At 37.1% G+C, this 17,758-nt stretch overlaps 1 protein-coding gene across 7 annotated transcripts in view; it reads right to left on the bottom strand.

Annotated features, from left to right (window-relative positions):
- The window catches only part of ARHGEF9 (Cdc42 guanine nucleotide exchange factor 9), a 480,567-nt gene that overhangs the window by 402,823 nt on the left and 59,986 nt on the right, over window positions 1–17,758 (bottom strand). For 5 of the 7 annotated variants that reach the window (XM_056130045.1, XM_056130046.1, XM_056130047.1 and 2 more), the window contains exon 2: window positions 16,137–16,316. The exons of the other annotated variants lie outside the window; for them this stretch is intronic. In XM_056130045.1, coding sequence (XP_055986020.1) covers window positions 16,137–16,316 — 180 coding nt within the window. The remainder of the gene's footprint in view (window positions 1–16,136; window positions 16,317–17,758) is intronic. 7 annotated transcript variants of the gene reach the window in all.

Below are 17,758 nucleotides of genomic sequence, written 5' to 3'. Positions count from 1 at the left end.
GATTAAAGACCTCAACATCATACCAGAAACCATAAGGTACATTGAAGATAAAGTTGGCAAAACCCTCCATGACATTGAAGCTAATGGTATCTTCAAAGATGCCACGCCACTGGCCAAGCAAGTGAAAACAGAGATAGATAAATGGGACTATCTTAAACTAAGAAGCTTCTGCACCTCCAAAGAAACAGTGACCAAAATACAAAGACAGTCTACAGAATGGGAAAGGATATTCACCGAATACACATCTGACAAGGGGTTGATATCCAGGATATACAAAATATTGGTTAAACTCCACAAGAAGAAAACATCCAACCCCATCCAAAAATGGGGCAATGAAATGAACAGAAACTTTCTCAAAGAAGAAATCCAAATGGCAAAAACACACATGAGAAAATGCTCTACATCATTAATCATCAGGGAGATGCAGATCAAAACCACAATGAGATACCATCTCACACCTCAGAGACTGGCCCACATTCAAAAGAACAAAAGCAACCGATGCTGGCGTGGATGTGGCGAGAAAGGGACACTCCTTCCCTGTTGATGGGAATGTCCACTGGTTCAGCCCTTCTGGAAAACAGTATGGACGATTCTCAAAAAATTAGAAATTGAGCTCCCATTTGACCCAGCAATACCACTCCTGGGAATATATCCCAGAGAGGCAAAAATGTATAGTCGAAGTGACATCTGCACTTGTTTGTTCATTGCAGCACTCTTTACAATAGCCGGAAACTGGAAGAAACCTAAATGCCCAAGAACAGATGACTGGTTAAAGAAACTTTGGTACATCTACACAATGGAGTACTATGTAGCTGTTAGAAAAGATGAAGTCATGAAATTTACATATAAGTGGTACAATATGGAAAGTATCATGCTAAGCGAAACGAGTCAGAAAGAGAGGGATAGACATAGAAAGATTGCATTCATCTGGGGGATATAAAGTAACAAAGTATGAGATTAATACCCAAGAATAGCTGAGATCTGCACCAGGATGATTACTTCATAACTTAGAGGCCAGCCGGGTATCCTAGAGGAAAGGGCAGTTCAGATAGAGAAGGGAGCACCAAATAAAGGATGTTTGGAGGATCCTCCCAGGAGGGGAGATGCATGTCGAAAGTAGACTATGGACTGAACATGTTTGCCACTCAATGCCTCTTTTGCAGACCACAACACCCAAAAGGAGAGAGAGAACACAGGGGATTGCCCTGCCACAGAGACAGGGGGGATGGGGGGATGGGGGTGGGAGGGATATTATCCATGGTGGTGGAAAATGGGCACTGGTGGAGGGATGGGTATCTGATCATTGTATAATTGAAACCAAAGCACAAAAAATTATAAATTTACAACTGTAAAAAAATAAAATAAAATAAAGGGGAAAAAAACAGTGCACTTTCCTATAACAGAAGAGCTTTCATTGATTCATGGCTTCGTTGCTATCACTTTTTGGATAATGGAATTTGAGCAATACCCAGTGATGCTCAGGAACCCCTGGCTTTCCACTCAGGAATTATACCTGGTGGCGCTTGGAGGACCATATGGGATGCTGGGGATTAAACCCAGGTTGTCCTTGTCCTCAAACTTACGTGCTGCTTTCTCTCCAGCCCGAGTTACTACCACTGTTTACCTTTAGTGTTGTTTCACAGCTTTATTTAATTTTGTTGGAAGATACAAATTTTTCAAAAGGTAAGGAAGTGAAAGATTATTCTGATAGTATTAATTTGCTGGACATCAAAAGACTTAGTCATACAAAATAGAAAAATTGATATGAAAGACAGGAGAAAAGCAAACATCTTCCCTCTCCTTTTTCACGTAAATCCTTTTCACTTTATCCCATTTTCCGTCCTCAGCAGTAATAATATCCTCTGATTAGAGACAAGGTAAAATAGCAGGGTAGTAACAATATTTATGTTTTGTTGCCAGTTGGGTTTGTGTTAAAACCTTTATTCCTAATATCCTTTCTTTTTATTAACTTAGCAATAGTATTAACAATACTATAGAATAGTTTATATGCAAATATTGCACATGCATGTTTGTATAGTACATGTACACATTATAGTTAGTATACTATTTTAACTATACTATATATGTGAATACTATATATGTGAATAATACTAATACCAGAACAACCACTATATTTTCAGTGCCACACCACCATAAAATATCTCTCTACCCTAATATTAAGACTTCCTTTTCTCTCCAGTAACCACCAAAGCTATCAGCAAATCTAGGAGTTAGTTTTGTTATTTTTGTCATTTTGATTGCTTTAATTATTTTAATTATGTTATATCTTTATTTACATTCACAAGCAAAAGCCTCTTGGAATTGTCTTTCACTTTCTTATTTCACTTGGGATAAACACCTCAAGATGCAAACGTATTGTTTGTCCCCAAGTCATAATTTATTTTTTTCATTATGGAAATTGATGTTTTTATTTTTTATTTAGTTAGCATGAATTACACAGTTCTTCATGATTGGGTTTAGGCACATAATGTTTCAACATCAATCCCTACACCTGTATTTACTTCCCTCTTTCAATTGTGCCCACCCACCTATCCATCTCTATTAAAGAGTCAATATTTTTTAAAGGCAGAGTAATAATTCACTGAGTTTCAATATCATAGGTATTTTTATCCAGTCATCTGTCATTGGGTGTTTATGTTGATTCCAAGCTTTAGCTATCCATGATATAGCTATTGTACATAGTGGGAGGGTGTTTGCCTTGCATGCCGCGGGCCGGTGAACCCGAGTTCGTGTCCTCCGCCCCTCTTGGAGAGCCCGGCAATCTACCAAGAGTATCTCGCCCACCACACAGCAAAGCATGGCAAGCTACCCGTGAACCAGAGAATTCAAGGAAACAGAAAATATTTTGGCGTATTTGATATGCCAAACACAGTAACAACAAAGTCTCACAATGGAGATGTTACTGGGCTCGCTCGAGCAAATTGATGAACAATGGGAGGACAGTGCAGTGCAGTGTTACATAATTATGTTATAAACAGAGAAGTACAAATATCCTCTTGTTATTTATTTTCAGCACAGCAGATAAGGCCGTTTGCCTTGCATGCGGCTGACCCGGCCCACCTGGGTTCGATTATTCCGCCCCTCTTGGAGAGCCCGGCAAGCTACCAAGAGTATCTTGCCTGCACAGCAAAGCCTGGCAAGCTCCCATTGACGTATTTGATATGTCAAAAACAGTAACAACAAGTCTCAAAATTTGTTGTGAGACGTCACTGGTGCCCGTTTGAGCAAATCGATGAACAACGGGAGGACAGTGCTACAGGACAGTGCTACAGAGCTATTCTTCACATAGTTACCTGTAAGTTATAATGCTTAATTATATGAAATTTCATATTGTATGTGTGTACATTTGGTGTATGAGATCAAAATTAGGGTCATTCACAAGTAAGGTGTTTGTTTAAGCACTGAACTAACTTCAAGGTCCTCCATATTTATTTTTAAGGAACCTCCATACAATTTTCCATAGCAGCCACATAAATTTGCATTCCCATCAACAATGTTCTATAACTCTCCTCAATATAGCTTTCCAATATTTTGGCATAGGGTATTCTCACTGATGTGAGAGTACAAACCACTGCAGGTTTTTTTTCAATCTTTTATTTATTGAATAGGCATGAGATAGTTCCAAGTTTTCATGTTTTTGGGTTACAATCACACAATGATCAAACACCCATCCCTCCACAAGTGCACATTCCCCACCACCAATATCCCCAGTATACCCCCCTTTCCTACTCTCCCCCTGCCGCCATGGCAGACAATATTCCCCATACTCTCTCTCAACTTTTGGATATTATGGTTTGCAGTGCAGATACTGAGAGATTATCATGTTTGGTCCATTATCTACTTTCAGCACACATTTCCAATCCCGACCGGTTCCTCAAGCCATCATTTTCTTAGTGATCCCTCCTCTATTCCAGCTGCCTTCTCCCCTTTGCCCATGAGGCAGGCTTCCAAATATGGAGCAATCATCCTGTCCCCTGTATCTACTATCCTTAGGTGTCAGCCTCATGTTATGTTGTTTTATACTCCACAAATGAGTGCAGTCCTTCTATGTCTGTCCCTCTCTTTCTGACCCATTTCACTTAGCATGATATTCCCCATGTCTATCCAAAACCACTGCAGTTTTAATATGTAGTTCTACGAAAACTAGAGGCTTAGTTTCTATATAAGATATATTCACATAACTGCAGGGAAGACCTTCCTAATGCATCGTTTTATAACTCTGTCTCTATATATGCCAGAAACCAGAGAACCAGAGAATTCAAGGAAACATAAAATATATCCTGCTCCTGATGGTTTTTTAACAGATTTTATTGTCAGACCAAACCAATGTCTTCTTATGCAGACTTTACCATTAAAAATAACAGGATTCCAAGTGCCCTGTGAATAGCTTGTCTTCAAGACAAGACTACAAATTTGCTCTTAAAATTTTAATTTAGACACTGTGCTCTGCATACTTAAATGGTAAGGTTTTCAGCATAAATTGTTCCAACAGCACACCTTACAACAGAGTGTCCACTTCTTTTCAATCATTGTACCAGTGCCCCATATGCTTCCTATTGCCGCCAACCCCACCAAAGTAAGATTCATGGACATTTTTTTTTGTTACTATATTTCTTTACAACCTATCTATTAGAGAGAACATCCTGTATTTGTACCTTTTTTTCTGAGTAACTTCACTTGGTATGTATTCTCAAGATCCACCATATAGCAACAGATTGGATGCTACAATCTTTTCCTGGAGCCCACTAATATTTCCTTAGCAAATCATCTGATAATGTACACTTGAATTGTTTCCAGATTTTGGTGATTTTGAATAGTTCTGCATTGGACCTAGAAGAGCAAATGCCTCTTCTGAATAGTTTTTGGGTTGTTCGGGTAGAAGCCAAGTAGTGGAATTGTTATATCTTATCAAAGTTCTGTATCTACAACATTTTTGTTTTTAAAAAATAAGTTATTTAATTAAAGAACAGTGATTTACAAAGTTATTAACAGTTGAGATTTAGACATTTACTTGTTTAGAACTAATCCCACACGAAGTGTCAACTTAACTCCCTCAGTGTCACCATACCCTACCCACCCATAAACTCCTCGCAAACCCCCTGACTGCTCCCTGGACATGAACATCAAAATGTTACATGGTTGCAGCTAAGAACTCAAGTTTTCATTGATGATTAGTCTGTGATTTTGATATTTAGTTATAGAACTCCCTATCACCAGTATAATTGAAACCCTGGCCCTTGTCTTCCTATTACTTACCTTTCTCATCTTCTTTCTTGCCCCTTGATTTATTTCCTTTTCTGTAGTTTTCCTTTCTAAACCCTGGGGTCACTTGTGATCTAGGTATATACCCTTTATTATATTACATATTTTCAGTGAGTTATTACATATATCACAGATAAGTGAGATCATCATGTGTTTGTCTTTCTTCTTCTGGTTCACTTCACTCAACATATCTTCCTATTCCAACAAGGTTGCAGCATGATTTACTCAATCATATCAGTTGCATAATATTCTGTTGTGTGTGTATATATATATATATTACATATTCACAGTTCTTGGACACCTAAGGTGATTTCATACCTTAGCTTTTGTATTCAGTGCTGCAATAAATAATGGTATGCATTTATTTTTGTTTTTTGGGTTACACTCAGTGATGCTTAATGGTTACTCCTGTATCTGCACTCAGGAATTACTCCTGGGGGATGCTTAGATTATGGAATTCCAGGGGTCAAATCCAGGTCGACAGCATTCAAGGAAACACTGTCTCCACTGTACTATCGCTCCAGTCCCCCGCGTATGATTTTTTAAAATGAAAATGTGGGGTTTTTTTTGTCTTGTAGATATATTCCTAAAAGTGGGATTTTTGGGTCCTTTGGCAGCTCAATTCTAAGTTTACTGAGGACACTCTAAACTGTTTTCCACAGAGACTGAACCAGACAACATTACCACCAGTAGTGAATGAGTTTATGCTTGTAGCAATATCTCATTGTAGCAATATCTCATTGTCATCTTGAATTATATTTCCCTAATGATAAGTGATAGTGAGCAATTTTTCATGTGCCTACTGGCCACCCACCTGTCTTCCTCTGAGAAGTTTCTGTTCATTTACTCTCACTATTTTTGAACAGGGATTTTGAATTATTTTGTTGATCTTTATCAGTACTGTATATATATATATATGTATATGTATATATATACTCATAAGTATCAACCATTTATCCAATAAGCGGAATGCAAATATATTTCCCATTCAGTTAGCTGCCTTATAATTTTATTCTATGTTTGTTTTGCCATTCAGAAGCTCTTAAAATTTAGTATTTCAATTTGTTTACTTTTATGCACATGCTAATAATCTCAGATCATTGAAGATACCTCTGAGGTCCAAATCTTAGAGCATTATGCCTATATGTTCTTCAATGTACTTTATAGGCAATATATCAAGACAGTTGATATATTTTGAATTGAATTTTGTCTCATGCGTGAGACATGAATCCAGCTTTAATTTCCTACATGCAGTTATCCAGTTTTCCCAGCACTATTTGTTGAAGTGGTTATCTTTACTCCATTTTATGTACTCAGATCCTTTAAAATCTGTCCATATATATGCGATTTTGATCTTTTATAATTGATTCTAGCCCACTGAGCAGGAAGCCTATCTCTACTCCATGACAATTTTGATCAGTATATATGTATAGTAAAGTTCCAAATTTGGTAGTGAGATTTTGAGTTTTTTTCCATATGTCTTTGGTTGTACATGGTTTCTTCTAATTTCATACAAACTTTGTTATTGACTTTTCCTGTTCTATGAAGAATATAAATTTGGATGGGAAATTCATTGAATCTATATAATATTTTATGTTGAATGTAATTTTTACAATATTAATTCTTCAATCCAGGATATTGAAAAAATTCAATATTTTAAGATGTTCTATCTCTTTTGTAAGATTTTTTCTTTTTGATTTTTAGGTCACATCCAGCGATGCTCATGGGTTACTTCGGGCTCTACATTCAGGAATTACTCCTAGTGGTGCTGGGGGGACTATATGGAATGTCAGGGATCTAACTGGGGTTGGCCGTGTGCAAGGCAAATGCCCTAGCCACTGTACAATCGCTCCAGCCCCTCTTTCATAAGTTTTCCTGTTATAGATCTCCTTAGACTTTAGTTATATTGATTTCTAGATACATAAATTTTTGTTTACTATTTTAAATGGAATAGAATCCCTGATCACTTTCTCTTCTGATTCATTCTTTGTATATAATAAGTATGTGACTGATTTTTGTGCATTGATTTTGTAGCTGGCTAGTTGTATTGGTATACTGTTTCTAACTTTCTGGAATCTTTAGGGTCTTTTGGAATATACAGATGACATGTATTATCATGTCATCTGCAAATATTGACGAATGGACTTCTCCAATTTGGATCCATTTGATTTGTTTTTCTTGCTTCATTTTTGTAACCAGGACTTTCAATACTATATAGAATTAAAGTGAAGACAATGGACATCCTTGCCATGTACTCTGATCTCAAAGAAAATGCTTTAATTTTTCAACATTAAGACTGATAATTGGTTGCCAGCTTAGTATAGACAGCCCTTAATATCTTGAAGAAGGTTTCAATTACCCCTATTTTGTTGGTTTTTTTAAAATCATGTATGGATGTTGTATATTATCAAAAAAATTTCACTGCATTGATATGATCATGTTTTATCTCTGAGATAGAATGAAAGTAGGGAAAAACAATCATACATGGATATGGAAGTCAAAAAAACTGGGACAGCCATACTTATATCAGACTAAATAGAATTTTATATAAAGAAAGTAATGTAAACAACTTATTGGTAGTTGAAAAAGATAAATGAGGTATAATTGAGAAAGATAAATTAAGACAGATAGAATGAGAGAGATAAAATCTGTGAGAGAGATAACTATGAGATAATTCTCAGAATTAGGTTCATAGAATGCCTTAGAAAGAATTCCTGTGTCTTAGATATTTGATGGAGGGAGTAAATCTTCCCTAATGGTTTGATAGACCTCATCAGTGAACCCAGCTGAATTAAAAGATTTGTTTTTTGTGATATTCTTAATTACTGATTCATTTTCTATACTTTTGACTGGCCTGATTAGGCTATTTTCTACTCTTTCAGCTTTGGGAAATTGCATGACTCCAAGACTCTCTGCAGTATTTATAGTTTCTCCAACTTAAAGACAAAGTTTTTCATAGTAACCTCTCATTATATTTTGAATTTCTAAAGTATCTATTGCAATTTTCCCCTTTTCATCTCTGATTTCATTTATTTTAATGTTTTGTTTTTCATGAGTCTAGCTAAAGGTTTATCTCTCTTGCTTATTCTTTCAAAGAACCAACTTATGTTTTCATTGATTATTCTAAATTGTTTTCTATTTTTACTATTTTCCTCCTTCTACTTTTTGGGGTTTTTTTCTTTTGCTTTTTGGGTCACACCGGCGATGCACAGGGGGTTACTCCTGGCTTTGCACTCAGGAATTACCCCTGGCGGTGCTCAGGGGACCATATGGGATGCTGGGAATCGAACCCGGGTCAGCCGCATGCAATGCAAATGCCCTACCTGTTGTGCTTTCACTCCAGCCCCTCCACATACCATTCTATCCTCAACCAAAATCAATACAGAAAAATATAGACAGAAATTTGAGGTCTCTCCATCATGCAAGCCATGTTTATCACACACAGAGATGAAAATGTAAACTAACACATAAATGTATAGAATAGAAATATCTGTCTTAGAGTCAATATCTACATCTCCCATTTCTTAGCCCCCATTTTCTTTTAGCGATGACATTTGTGATGACAGAACAGCAGTCCCTTGAGTTTCAATGACTTACTTTTAGATATCTGAATATCAGTCAACAATTACTGAAACAAAATCAGTGAAATATTCATAATATCAAATGCTCACTTGTAACAGAATCAGGAATATTTAATACTATGTTAGTTTTTCAAAGAATAAACATTGATATAGTAGAAAGACTCTTGGAGTTCTAAATTATGCTTTAAGCTCCTGATCTAAAATTATGGTCAACAATCAAAATTTGAGTTAAATATTAACTCTTACAGGATTGGGCAACAAGGAAGGACTACTGTTTCTCAAAAAATATGTATAGTATAATATTGTAGACTTAGTTATATTTTAACACTGCCATAAATGCTCCTGTATGAGTGGTGTACTTGTGACATATAAGAGCAAACAGACATGTGGATAATGGCAATTTGATGTATGACTAATGTAAGTTGAAATATATAGAAAATAGAAAAAAATATATTTCAAAAGCTTGGCAAAACGTGATTAATACATTTATAGTGATGATGTATAAATGCAATTTTGGGTGTATTGGGATAAACTCAATATATTAAAATTAATTTCACCCTTGATACTATATACTACAGATGACTGAGATAATACTGTATTTGTTCTTCTGCCTCTGCCTTATTTCACTCAGCATGATACTGTCCATACATTTTCATCAAAATTACTGCTAATTGAATGATTGTATTGTTTCTAGTTGCTACACAGTATGTCATTGTGTTTATGTACCACAACTTCTTTATCTATTCAAGAGAATATAAATATAAGGCCTCCAACATATGGGTAGTGCTTAGGGAAAAAACACTCTGCACCACAAGACCACAGTTTATCAATTAAGGAATAATGGAGGCAAGAATGGAAAGGAAGAAGCATTGAATAAGAGATGGGTTGAAGAAAACATGAGCCCTTCGGTAATTAGGTGGGCAATATCTTTTATATCAAAAAGAGAATCTTGAGCACTATTATAGAGCTATCAACTAAAGTGTAATAAAATACAATAACTATAAAATTAATCTTACCATGGGTGTGGCCTCTGGGGCCTAGCTCCCAGACCCCTGGACAATGCAGCCCCCTCCCCGACTGAGGCTTCCTCAGAGCACCTGGCCGAAAGGGTGCCACGCAAGCCTCAGGAACACATCAGAGAAAACTCCAATCCCCAGCTGGCATCTAAGTGGTGCTCCACTGACAGCACTTTGGACTCACAGCTCAGCCTCCATTACCTAATTCTAAAGAGAACATCTCAGCTATCCCAAACACATTAGGCCATAGACCACTAGCCCGTTCCAATCAAAATACTAACAAAACTCATCAAAGTAACAGTGAATACAAGAATCTGAATAAGCCTTACGTAAAAGAACAGACTCTCTGAAACTGCACTACTATCCCAACATAAGGCAAAGAGGAGCACCAAAGAGGGAATATTCTTTTTTTTGTTTTGTTTTTTTTTTCTTTTTTATTAGTGAAACGACATGAGGTACAGTTGTAGATTTACAAATTTTTGTGCTTGGATCTCGGTCATACCCCGATCAAATACCCATCCCTCCACCAGTGCCCATTTTCCACCACCAGGATAATATCCCTCCCCCCCATCCTCCCATCCCCCCATCCCCCCCTGCCACTGTGGCAGGGCATTCCCCCCTGTTCTCTCTCTCCTCCTGGGCGCTGTGATCAGCCAAAGAGGCATTGAGTGGCGAACATGTTCAGTCCAGTCTACTTTCAACCTGCATCTCCCCTCCTGGGAGGATCCTCCAAACACCCTCCACTTGGTGTTCCCCTTTCTATCTGAATTGTCCTTTCCCCTAGAATACCCAGCTGGCCTCTAAGTTATGGAGTAATTCTCCTGGTGTTGCTCTCAGAAAGAGGGAATATTCTTAAAGAGGAAAAAGGAGACATCCATTGACCAAGCCCTTCTAGAATCTTATCATGCAGCGAGAGGGAGTCACTGATAGTGAACTTGAGGCACCCACCTCCATACTACCATAGTAATATGAAGAAGCAGTGCAGATCCCCACCATGAGTAGTGGATGAAGGAAAGATCCCTGAAGCCTTAACAGGGACGTCCAACAATTATAGTCCCTCTGATAAAGAATTCAAAGGTGAAATGTTGAGGATGTTCAATAAGCTCAAAGAAATGGTGGAACAGGCATCCAGTAAATTAAAGGAAGATATAAAAGAAAGAGTGGAACAGACAACCGACAAAATACAAGAAAAAATGAGAACAGAAATAAGAAAGCTAGAAACAGAAGTATTACTAATAAAAGATTCAATTAAAATAAAATTTTAGTAGAAACTAAAAACTCAGTAGGCGCTCTCAACAGTAGAATGACAAAAGCTGAAGACAGAATCAGTGAGCTTGAATATGAGCTGCAGAAAGCATACAAGAAAAAAGGATATAACCAAAAAAGACCCCTTAATAGCATTCGGACACTTTGCATAGGGGATAAATTCAAGAGGGACAACATAAGAATCATCGGAGTAAGAGAAAGACAAGAAGGAAACCCCAATAAAGTAGCATTAGTAAAATATATAATCTCTGAGAAGTTCCCAGAGCTGAGGAATGCAGGCATCCAGATCAAAGGAGCCTGAAGGGTACAAGCTAAATGAGACCCTAATAAAAAGATTCCAAGACATATCATAATCAGAATGACAGGTACCAAAGATAGAGACACAATACTATAATCAGCAAGGTCAAAGAAGGAAATCACATACAAAGGAGCACCCCTTAGATTTACAGCAGACTTATCAGAGGAAACTGTCCAAGCCCAAAGAAAAACCAGGCAGGAGGAAGGATCTTTCTCCTCTTGCCTTGTTTGGGCTCCATTTGTTGGTCTTTTTCTAAGATCATGAGCTGTGAAGTCAGGTTATTCATAAGGGTTCTTTCTCCCTGAAGAATCCTTGCAGAGCTATAGTTTTTTTTTTCCTCATCACTGCTTTAGCTGTGTCCCACAAGTTCTGGTAGTTCTTGTATTTGAGAAAATAAACAAGATTAATCAACCACTAGCAAGACTCACAAGGAAAGAGAGAGAGAACCCTAATAAATAGAATAAGAAATGGAAAAGGGGACATCGCAACAGAAACCGAAGAAATTCAAAAGACCATCAGAGACTATGTTGAAAGTCTGTCTGTCACGAAACAAGAAAACCTAGAAGAAATGGATAAATTCCTGGACTCATAAACTCCCAAGGCTGAGCCAAGAAGATTTGAAATACCTGAATAGACCTATCACCATCAAGGAAATTGAAACAGTAATCAAAGTTCTTCCCAAAAACAAAATCCCAGGTCCAGATGGATTCACTAAAGAATTCTTCCAAACATTTAAAGAGGACCTATTGCCAGTCTTTTTCGAACTTTTCCAGAAATTGAAGAAACAGAAACAGAAACTCTCCCAGTTTCTATGAAGCAAATATCACCCTAATACCAAAAGCAAACAGAAACACCACACACAAAAAAAGAAAATTACAGGCAGATATCCCTGATGAACACGGATGTGAAGATCCTCAACAAAATATTAGCAAATAGAATCCAACAATACAGCAAAAATGATCAGACAGTATGACCAAGTGGGATTCATCCCGGGGATGCAAGGATGATTCAACATTCACAATTTAATCAATATAATCCATCATATCAATAAAAGAAAAGATAAAAACCATATGATCACCTCAATAAATGGAGAGAAATAATTTGACAATATACAGCACCCATTTATGATGAATTGAAAATTAGAATTGAAGGAAAAATTGGGAATTGAAGGAACTTTCCTCAGTATAGTCAAAGCCATCTACCACAAGCCTATAGCAAGCATTATCCTCAATGCGGAAAAACTAAGAGCCTTTCTGCTAAGATCGGGGCAATACAAGGATGCTGACTCTCACTACTATTCAATGTAGTAGTGGATATACTTGCAATAGGGTTAGGCAAGAAAAAATGTTAAGGGCATCCAAATAGGAAAGGAAGAAATCAAACTGTCACTATTTGCAAATAACATGACACTGTATTAGGAGAACCCGAAAGCCCCTACCAAGAAGCTCCTAGACACAATATACTTGTATAGGAAAGTCATGGATTTTTCGGTATTGATTTTATAGCTGTGACTTTACTATGCAAGTAATGAGAGAGAAGAAAGTAATATAAAAAAGAGCAATACCGTTCATAATCATGCCTCAGAAAATAAAGTACCTTGTAATCAACTTAACCAAGGAGGTAAAGGACCTCTACAAAGAAAAATACAAAATGCTACTTCAAGAAATAAAAGAGGACATGAGGAAATGGAAACACATCTCTTGCTCATGGATTGGAAGAATTAACATTGTCAAAATGGCAACACTCCCCAAAGCATTATGCAGATTCAATGCGTTCCCTAAAAGGGTACCCATGACATTCTTCAAAGAAACTGATCAAACACTCCAGAAATTCATATGGAACAAGCCCTCATGAATAGCTAAAGCAATTCTTGGGAAAGGAAAGATGGGAGGCATCACTTTTCCTAACTTCAAACTGTACTACAAAGCGGTAGTATTTAAAACAGCATGGTATTGCAACAAGAGCAGATCCACAGACCAGTGGGATAGGGTTGAATATCCTTACACACGCCCTCAAGTATATGATCATATAATCTTTGATAAGGGAGCAAGAAATGTGAAATGGAGAAAGGAAAGCCTATTTAACAAATGGTGCTAGAAAAACTGGACAAATACATGCAAAAAAATGAGCTCAAACCTTTAACTGACACCATGCACAAAAGTCAGATCATAGTGGATTGAAGACCTCAACATCAGACCAGAATACATAAGGTACATCAAAAAAAAAAAAGGTCGGCAAAACATTCTATGACATTGAAGCTAAAGGTATCTTCAAGGATGAAGCGCCATTGACCAAGTAAGTGGAAACTGATATAAACAAATGGGACTATCTTAAACTAAGCACCTCAAGAGAAACAGTGATCAAAACGCAAAGATGGTCTACAGATTGGGAAAGGATATTCACCCAATACTTCGATAAGGGGTTAATATCAAAGATATACAAGGCACTGGTTGAACTCTACAAGAAAAAACATTCTACCCCATCAGAAAATGGGGCAATATATGGGGCAATATAATGAACAGAAGCTTCCCCAAAGAAGAAATCTAAATGGCCAAAAGGCATATGAAAAAATGCTCTTCATCACTAACCATCAGAGATATGCAGATCAAAACATATATCTGTGAGGTATCATCTCACAACACTGATACTGGCCCACATCCAAAAAAAACAAAAACAAAAACAACCAGTGTTGGCACGGATTTGGGGAGAAAGGGACTCTCCTACACTGCTGGTAGGAAAGTCAACTGCTCCAGCCTTTTTGGAAAACAATATGGACGTTTCTCAAAAAACTAAAAATTTTGCTCCCACTAGAACCACCAATACCACTTCTGGGAATATATTCCAGAGATGTAAAAAAGTACAGTAAAAATGACATCTGCACTTCTATGTTTATTGCAGTACTATTCACAATATCCATATTGTGGAAAAAACCCGAGTGTCTGTGAACAGATGACTGTTTAAAGAAACTTTGGTATATCTACACAATGGAATACTATGCAGCTCTTAGAATTGATAAAACAATGAAATTTGCATATAAGTGGATCAACATGGAGAGTATCATGCTCAGCGAAATGAGTCAGAAAGAGTGGGACAGACCCAGAATGACTGCACCCATATGTGCAATATAAAACAACATAATAGGAAGTAACACCTAAGGATATTAGCTAAGGGTCAAGAGGATCGCCCCACAGCTTGGAAGCCAATCTCATGTGCCAGGGAAAAAGGCAGGTGGGAGAGAGAATATACCACTAAGTAAATGATGTTTGGAGGGATCGCTCGTGATAGTAGATTTGTGATGAAAGTAGACTATGGACCAAATATGATGGCTGCTTAGTGCCTATACTGCAAACCATAATACCCAAAAGGAGAGAGAGAGAAAGAAGGAATGTGTCTGTCACCGAGGCAGGGGGAGGGACAGGTGGAGGTGGTGGGAGGGACACTAGGAACACTGGTGGTGGAGTAAGGGCACTGGTGGGGGGATGGGTACTCGAACATTGTTGAATTGAAATGTAATCACAAAAATGTGTAAGTCTGTAACTGTATCTCATGGTGATTCACTAAAATAAAAAAGATTTTAAAAGAAAAAAGAAAATAATCAATCTTACCTTTTTATTTGTATGATTGACAAGTTAAATTACATGTATGATCACTAAAACTCTGTAACTGTATCTAATAATAATTCGATAAAATAATTTAAAAAAATAAATAAAATTGAAAAATAAAATAATGTACGTATGGCTAACACTTGTGGATATATTACAAAATAAATTATCAAAGGAGACTCTGGTAAAAATGGTCGTAACACATACTATTAGGTTTTGGCACCTGTATTGCCACACAGAATGTTAGCATTACCACACAGTCACTATGTATCTCATCAACTGTGATATGAAAAAAATTGTGAACAGCATTTTGCAGATGGGAAAGATGAAAGTTCATAACTGCGAAAGAGCCTATTGATGTTCACAACTGTGATAAAGGCAAAGAAACCAAGGTAATGTCCCCCCAGTATAGCATCCTAGCAATTAGTGATCCAGAGGAAAAGTAAAAAAAACCTTTCAAAAGCCCCTCCTATTAGAATTATTTTCTTCATGGTATAACTCAGGCTTTCTGCTTTCAACTTTTAGTACATGTTAGACTGTATTCAACTGACTTGGTTCGAAATAAAAAAATTCTAATCCCTGAAATGTTAAGAGTCCCCATTCTTACATTACCACTTAAAGACAATTCTGAGACAATTCAAAGAGGTGTTCACAAATCTCTAAATAAAAGAATGGAGGCAAAGGAAGTAGAGACAAATGGTGAGGGGAAGGATAAAATATATTTGAAGGAATAAAAATAGAAAAAAATGTAAAAACAAAATAAATTTAGAAAGATAAAACTTAATAGCAATTTAGAGCTGAAAGAGCCTACAAAAACCACTGAGACTAAAAGGAGAGTGATTTAAACAAAGTTGCAGTGGGTAGGAGTTGGGGGGAAGGAGGTGGGGTTGATGAAATAAGCAAGATTTTTTTAAAAGAACAGTCTCAAATGAGAAGGGAAAATATTAATAGGAAGCCCAGGTTCTGAGTAGGTGCAAAAAATAAAAATAAATATGAGAACAATAACCAGGAGAGGAAGGAATAGGGGTTAATCAGTGGAATGAGCAGGCAGCCTACGAGAAATAAAAGGAGTGTGAAGGCTGACACTCACCCTCACAAAGCTGGCAGGAAACCATCCCTCCTCATCGTCGATCTGGCCCCACCACCAATCCTTGTTGGAAGCATCCAAGACTTTGATGACGTCGCCAGCCTTAAATGCCAACTCCCGGTTGGCCATGGTGACGTGATCCCATACTGCCTCAGCACTAACGATGGAATCTCCAGTGATCAGCTTAGGAGACAAAATGAGAATGTGTTGAGTTCACACTGGTGCCTACCTTACTTGCCCTTCATCCCAACCCACAGAGTTCTACCACTGATGGGAAAACACGTACTAGTTTGTAAAGAGTGAGGGTGACAAAGATGATAATGAAAGCTCACGCTCAATTTAACCACAAGACAAACGATACAGCCAATACTACTAGCCATTTAGGTGGAAAGATCCAGAATGTGAATATGGACTATATATGCTTCATGTTTTTATCCCTACTCAAAGGTATTTCTGTAGATAAGAACGCTCCAGTCTCTCTCCCTAATACTTTGAAACAGCTTACATCTAAATTGGTGGAGAGGTAGAAGGTCATTGGTCAAAATGAAGCTCCAGCATATTTGGTCTAAATTCTCTATGTTCATTTTGTTTCTCTCATCCTCCTCCTTGAAAATGACAAATTTGGAAGTTTGTGGCTTATTAGTTAATACCACTGTATACTCAAGCCTCAAGGGTTATGAATCATGCATTCCTCACATACAATGACCTTTATCTTCCTGTTCTCTCACATAAGATGATGTTCACAGAGTTTGTGGCCTTCCATGTTATGATTTCAAAAAGTCAACCTTGACACAGACTCACTCAGTGATTTTTATAAACACTTTGTGAGATGTAGAAGTCTATTTTGACGTCTGTATTTGATAAACAGTAAAACTGAAGTACCTAAAGATAAGGCATGAGTTCAATACCAAGCAGGGGCTGTGCACTAAGGGGTGAGCTCCATAACCCAGGAAGGGAATGTGCAAAGACACCAAATTATGCTATTAGATATTGTGAGCAGTAGGAATGGGCTCAACATAGCAGTTTTAAGACATCTATACTACTACCACACACATACATTTTCTCAAAACTCATTTAAGCACAGTGATGAAGATGTTGTGGAGTGGTCCTCTGGTTGCTGTATTACTTGTTCTTTTTTACCAACTGATTTTAACCTCTCTAAGACATAAGTAGAATTTGAAAAAACATTTCAAAATAGAGAACATATGGTCTGTCAGGAAAAGAGACTTGAGCACTATCTTCTGAGCATTGAATTGCTGAACATGTTCTCTAGATGTGATCTTTTTCAATAGCGTCCTCAAGGAAGGACTAATTACTCAAAGGAATTACAGTTCTACAAAACTAAAGACAAAGCAGTTCAAAGACAGTACAGATAAAATATACAATATACACTCTCTTATAGGTTTACCCTACAACACAACAAGGAAATAATAACCCTCTGGTCATGAAGTAAATATATAACACATGTCATAAATAAACACACACATACATATGTATATATATATACATATATATATATATGGATCTTTAGGGGGAAAGACGAGTAAATAAGGAGGAAGAGTAATTTATTTTTTGAAAACAGATGTCAGTTATTGGATTAGGAGCACACATTCGTGATCTCAATA

Source organism: Sorex fumeus, unplaced genomic scaffold (genome assembly GCF_029834395.1).
Source record: "Sorex fumeus unplaced genomic scaffold, SorFum_2.1 ptg000073l, whole genome shotgun sequence".
NCBI classification, from domain to species: domain Eukaryota; kingdom Metazoa; phylum Chordata; class Mammalia; order Eulipotyphla; family Soricidae; genus Sorex; species Sorex fumeus.
This window is presented reverse-complemented; position numbering and strand designations above follow the sequence as displayed.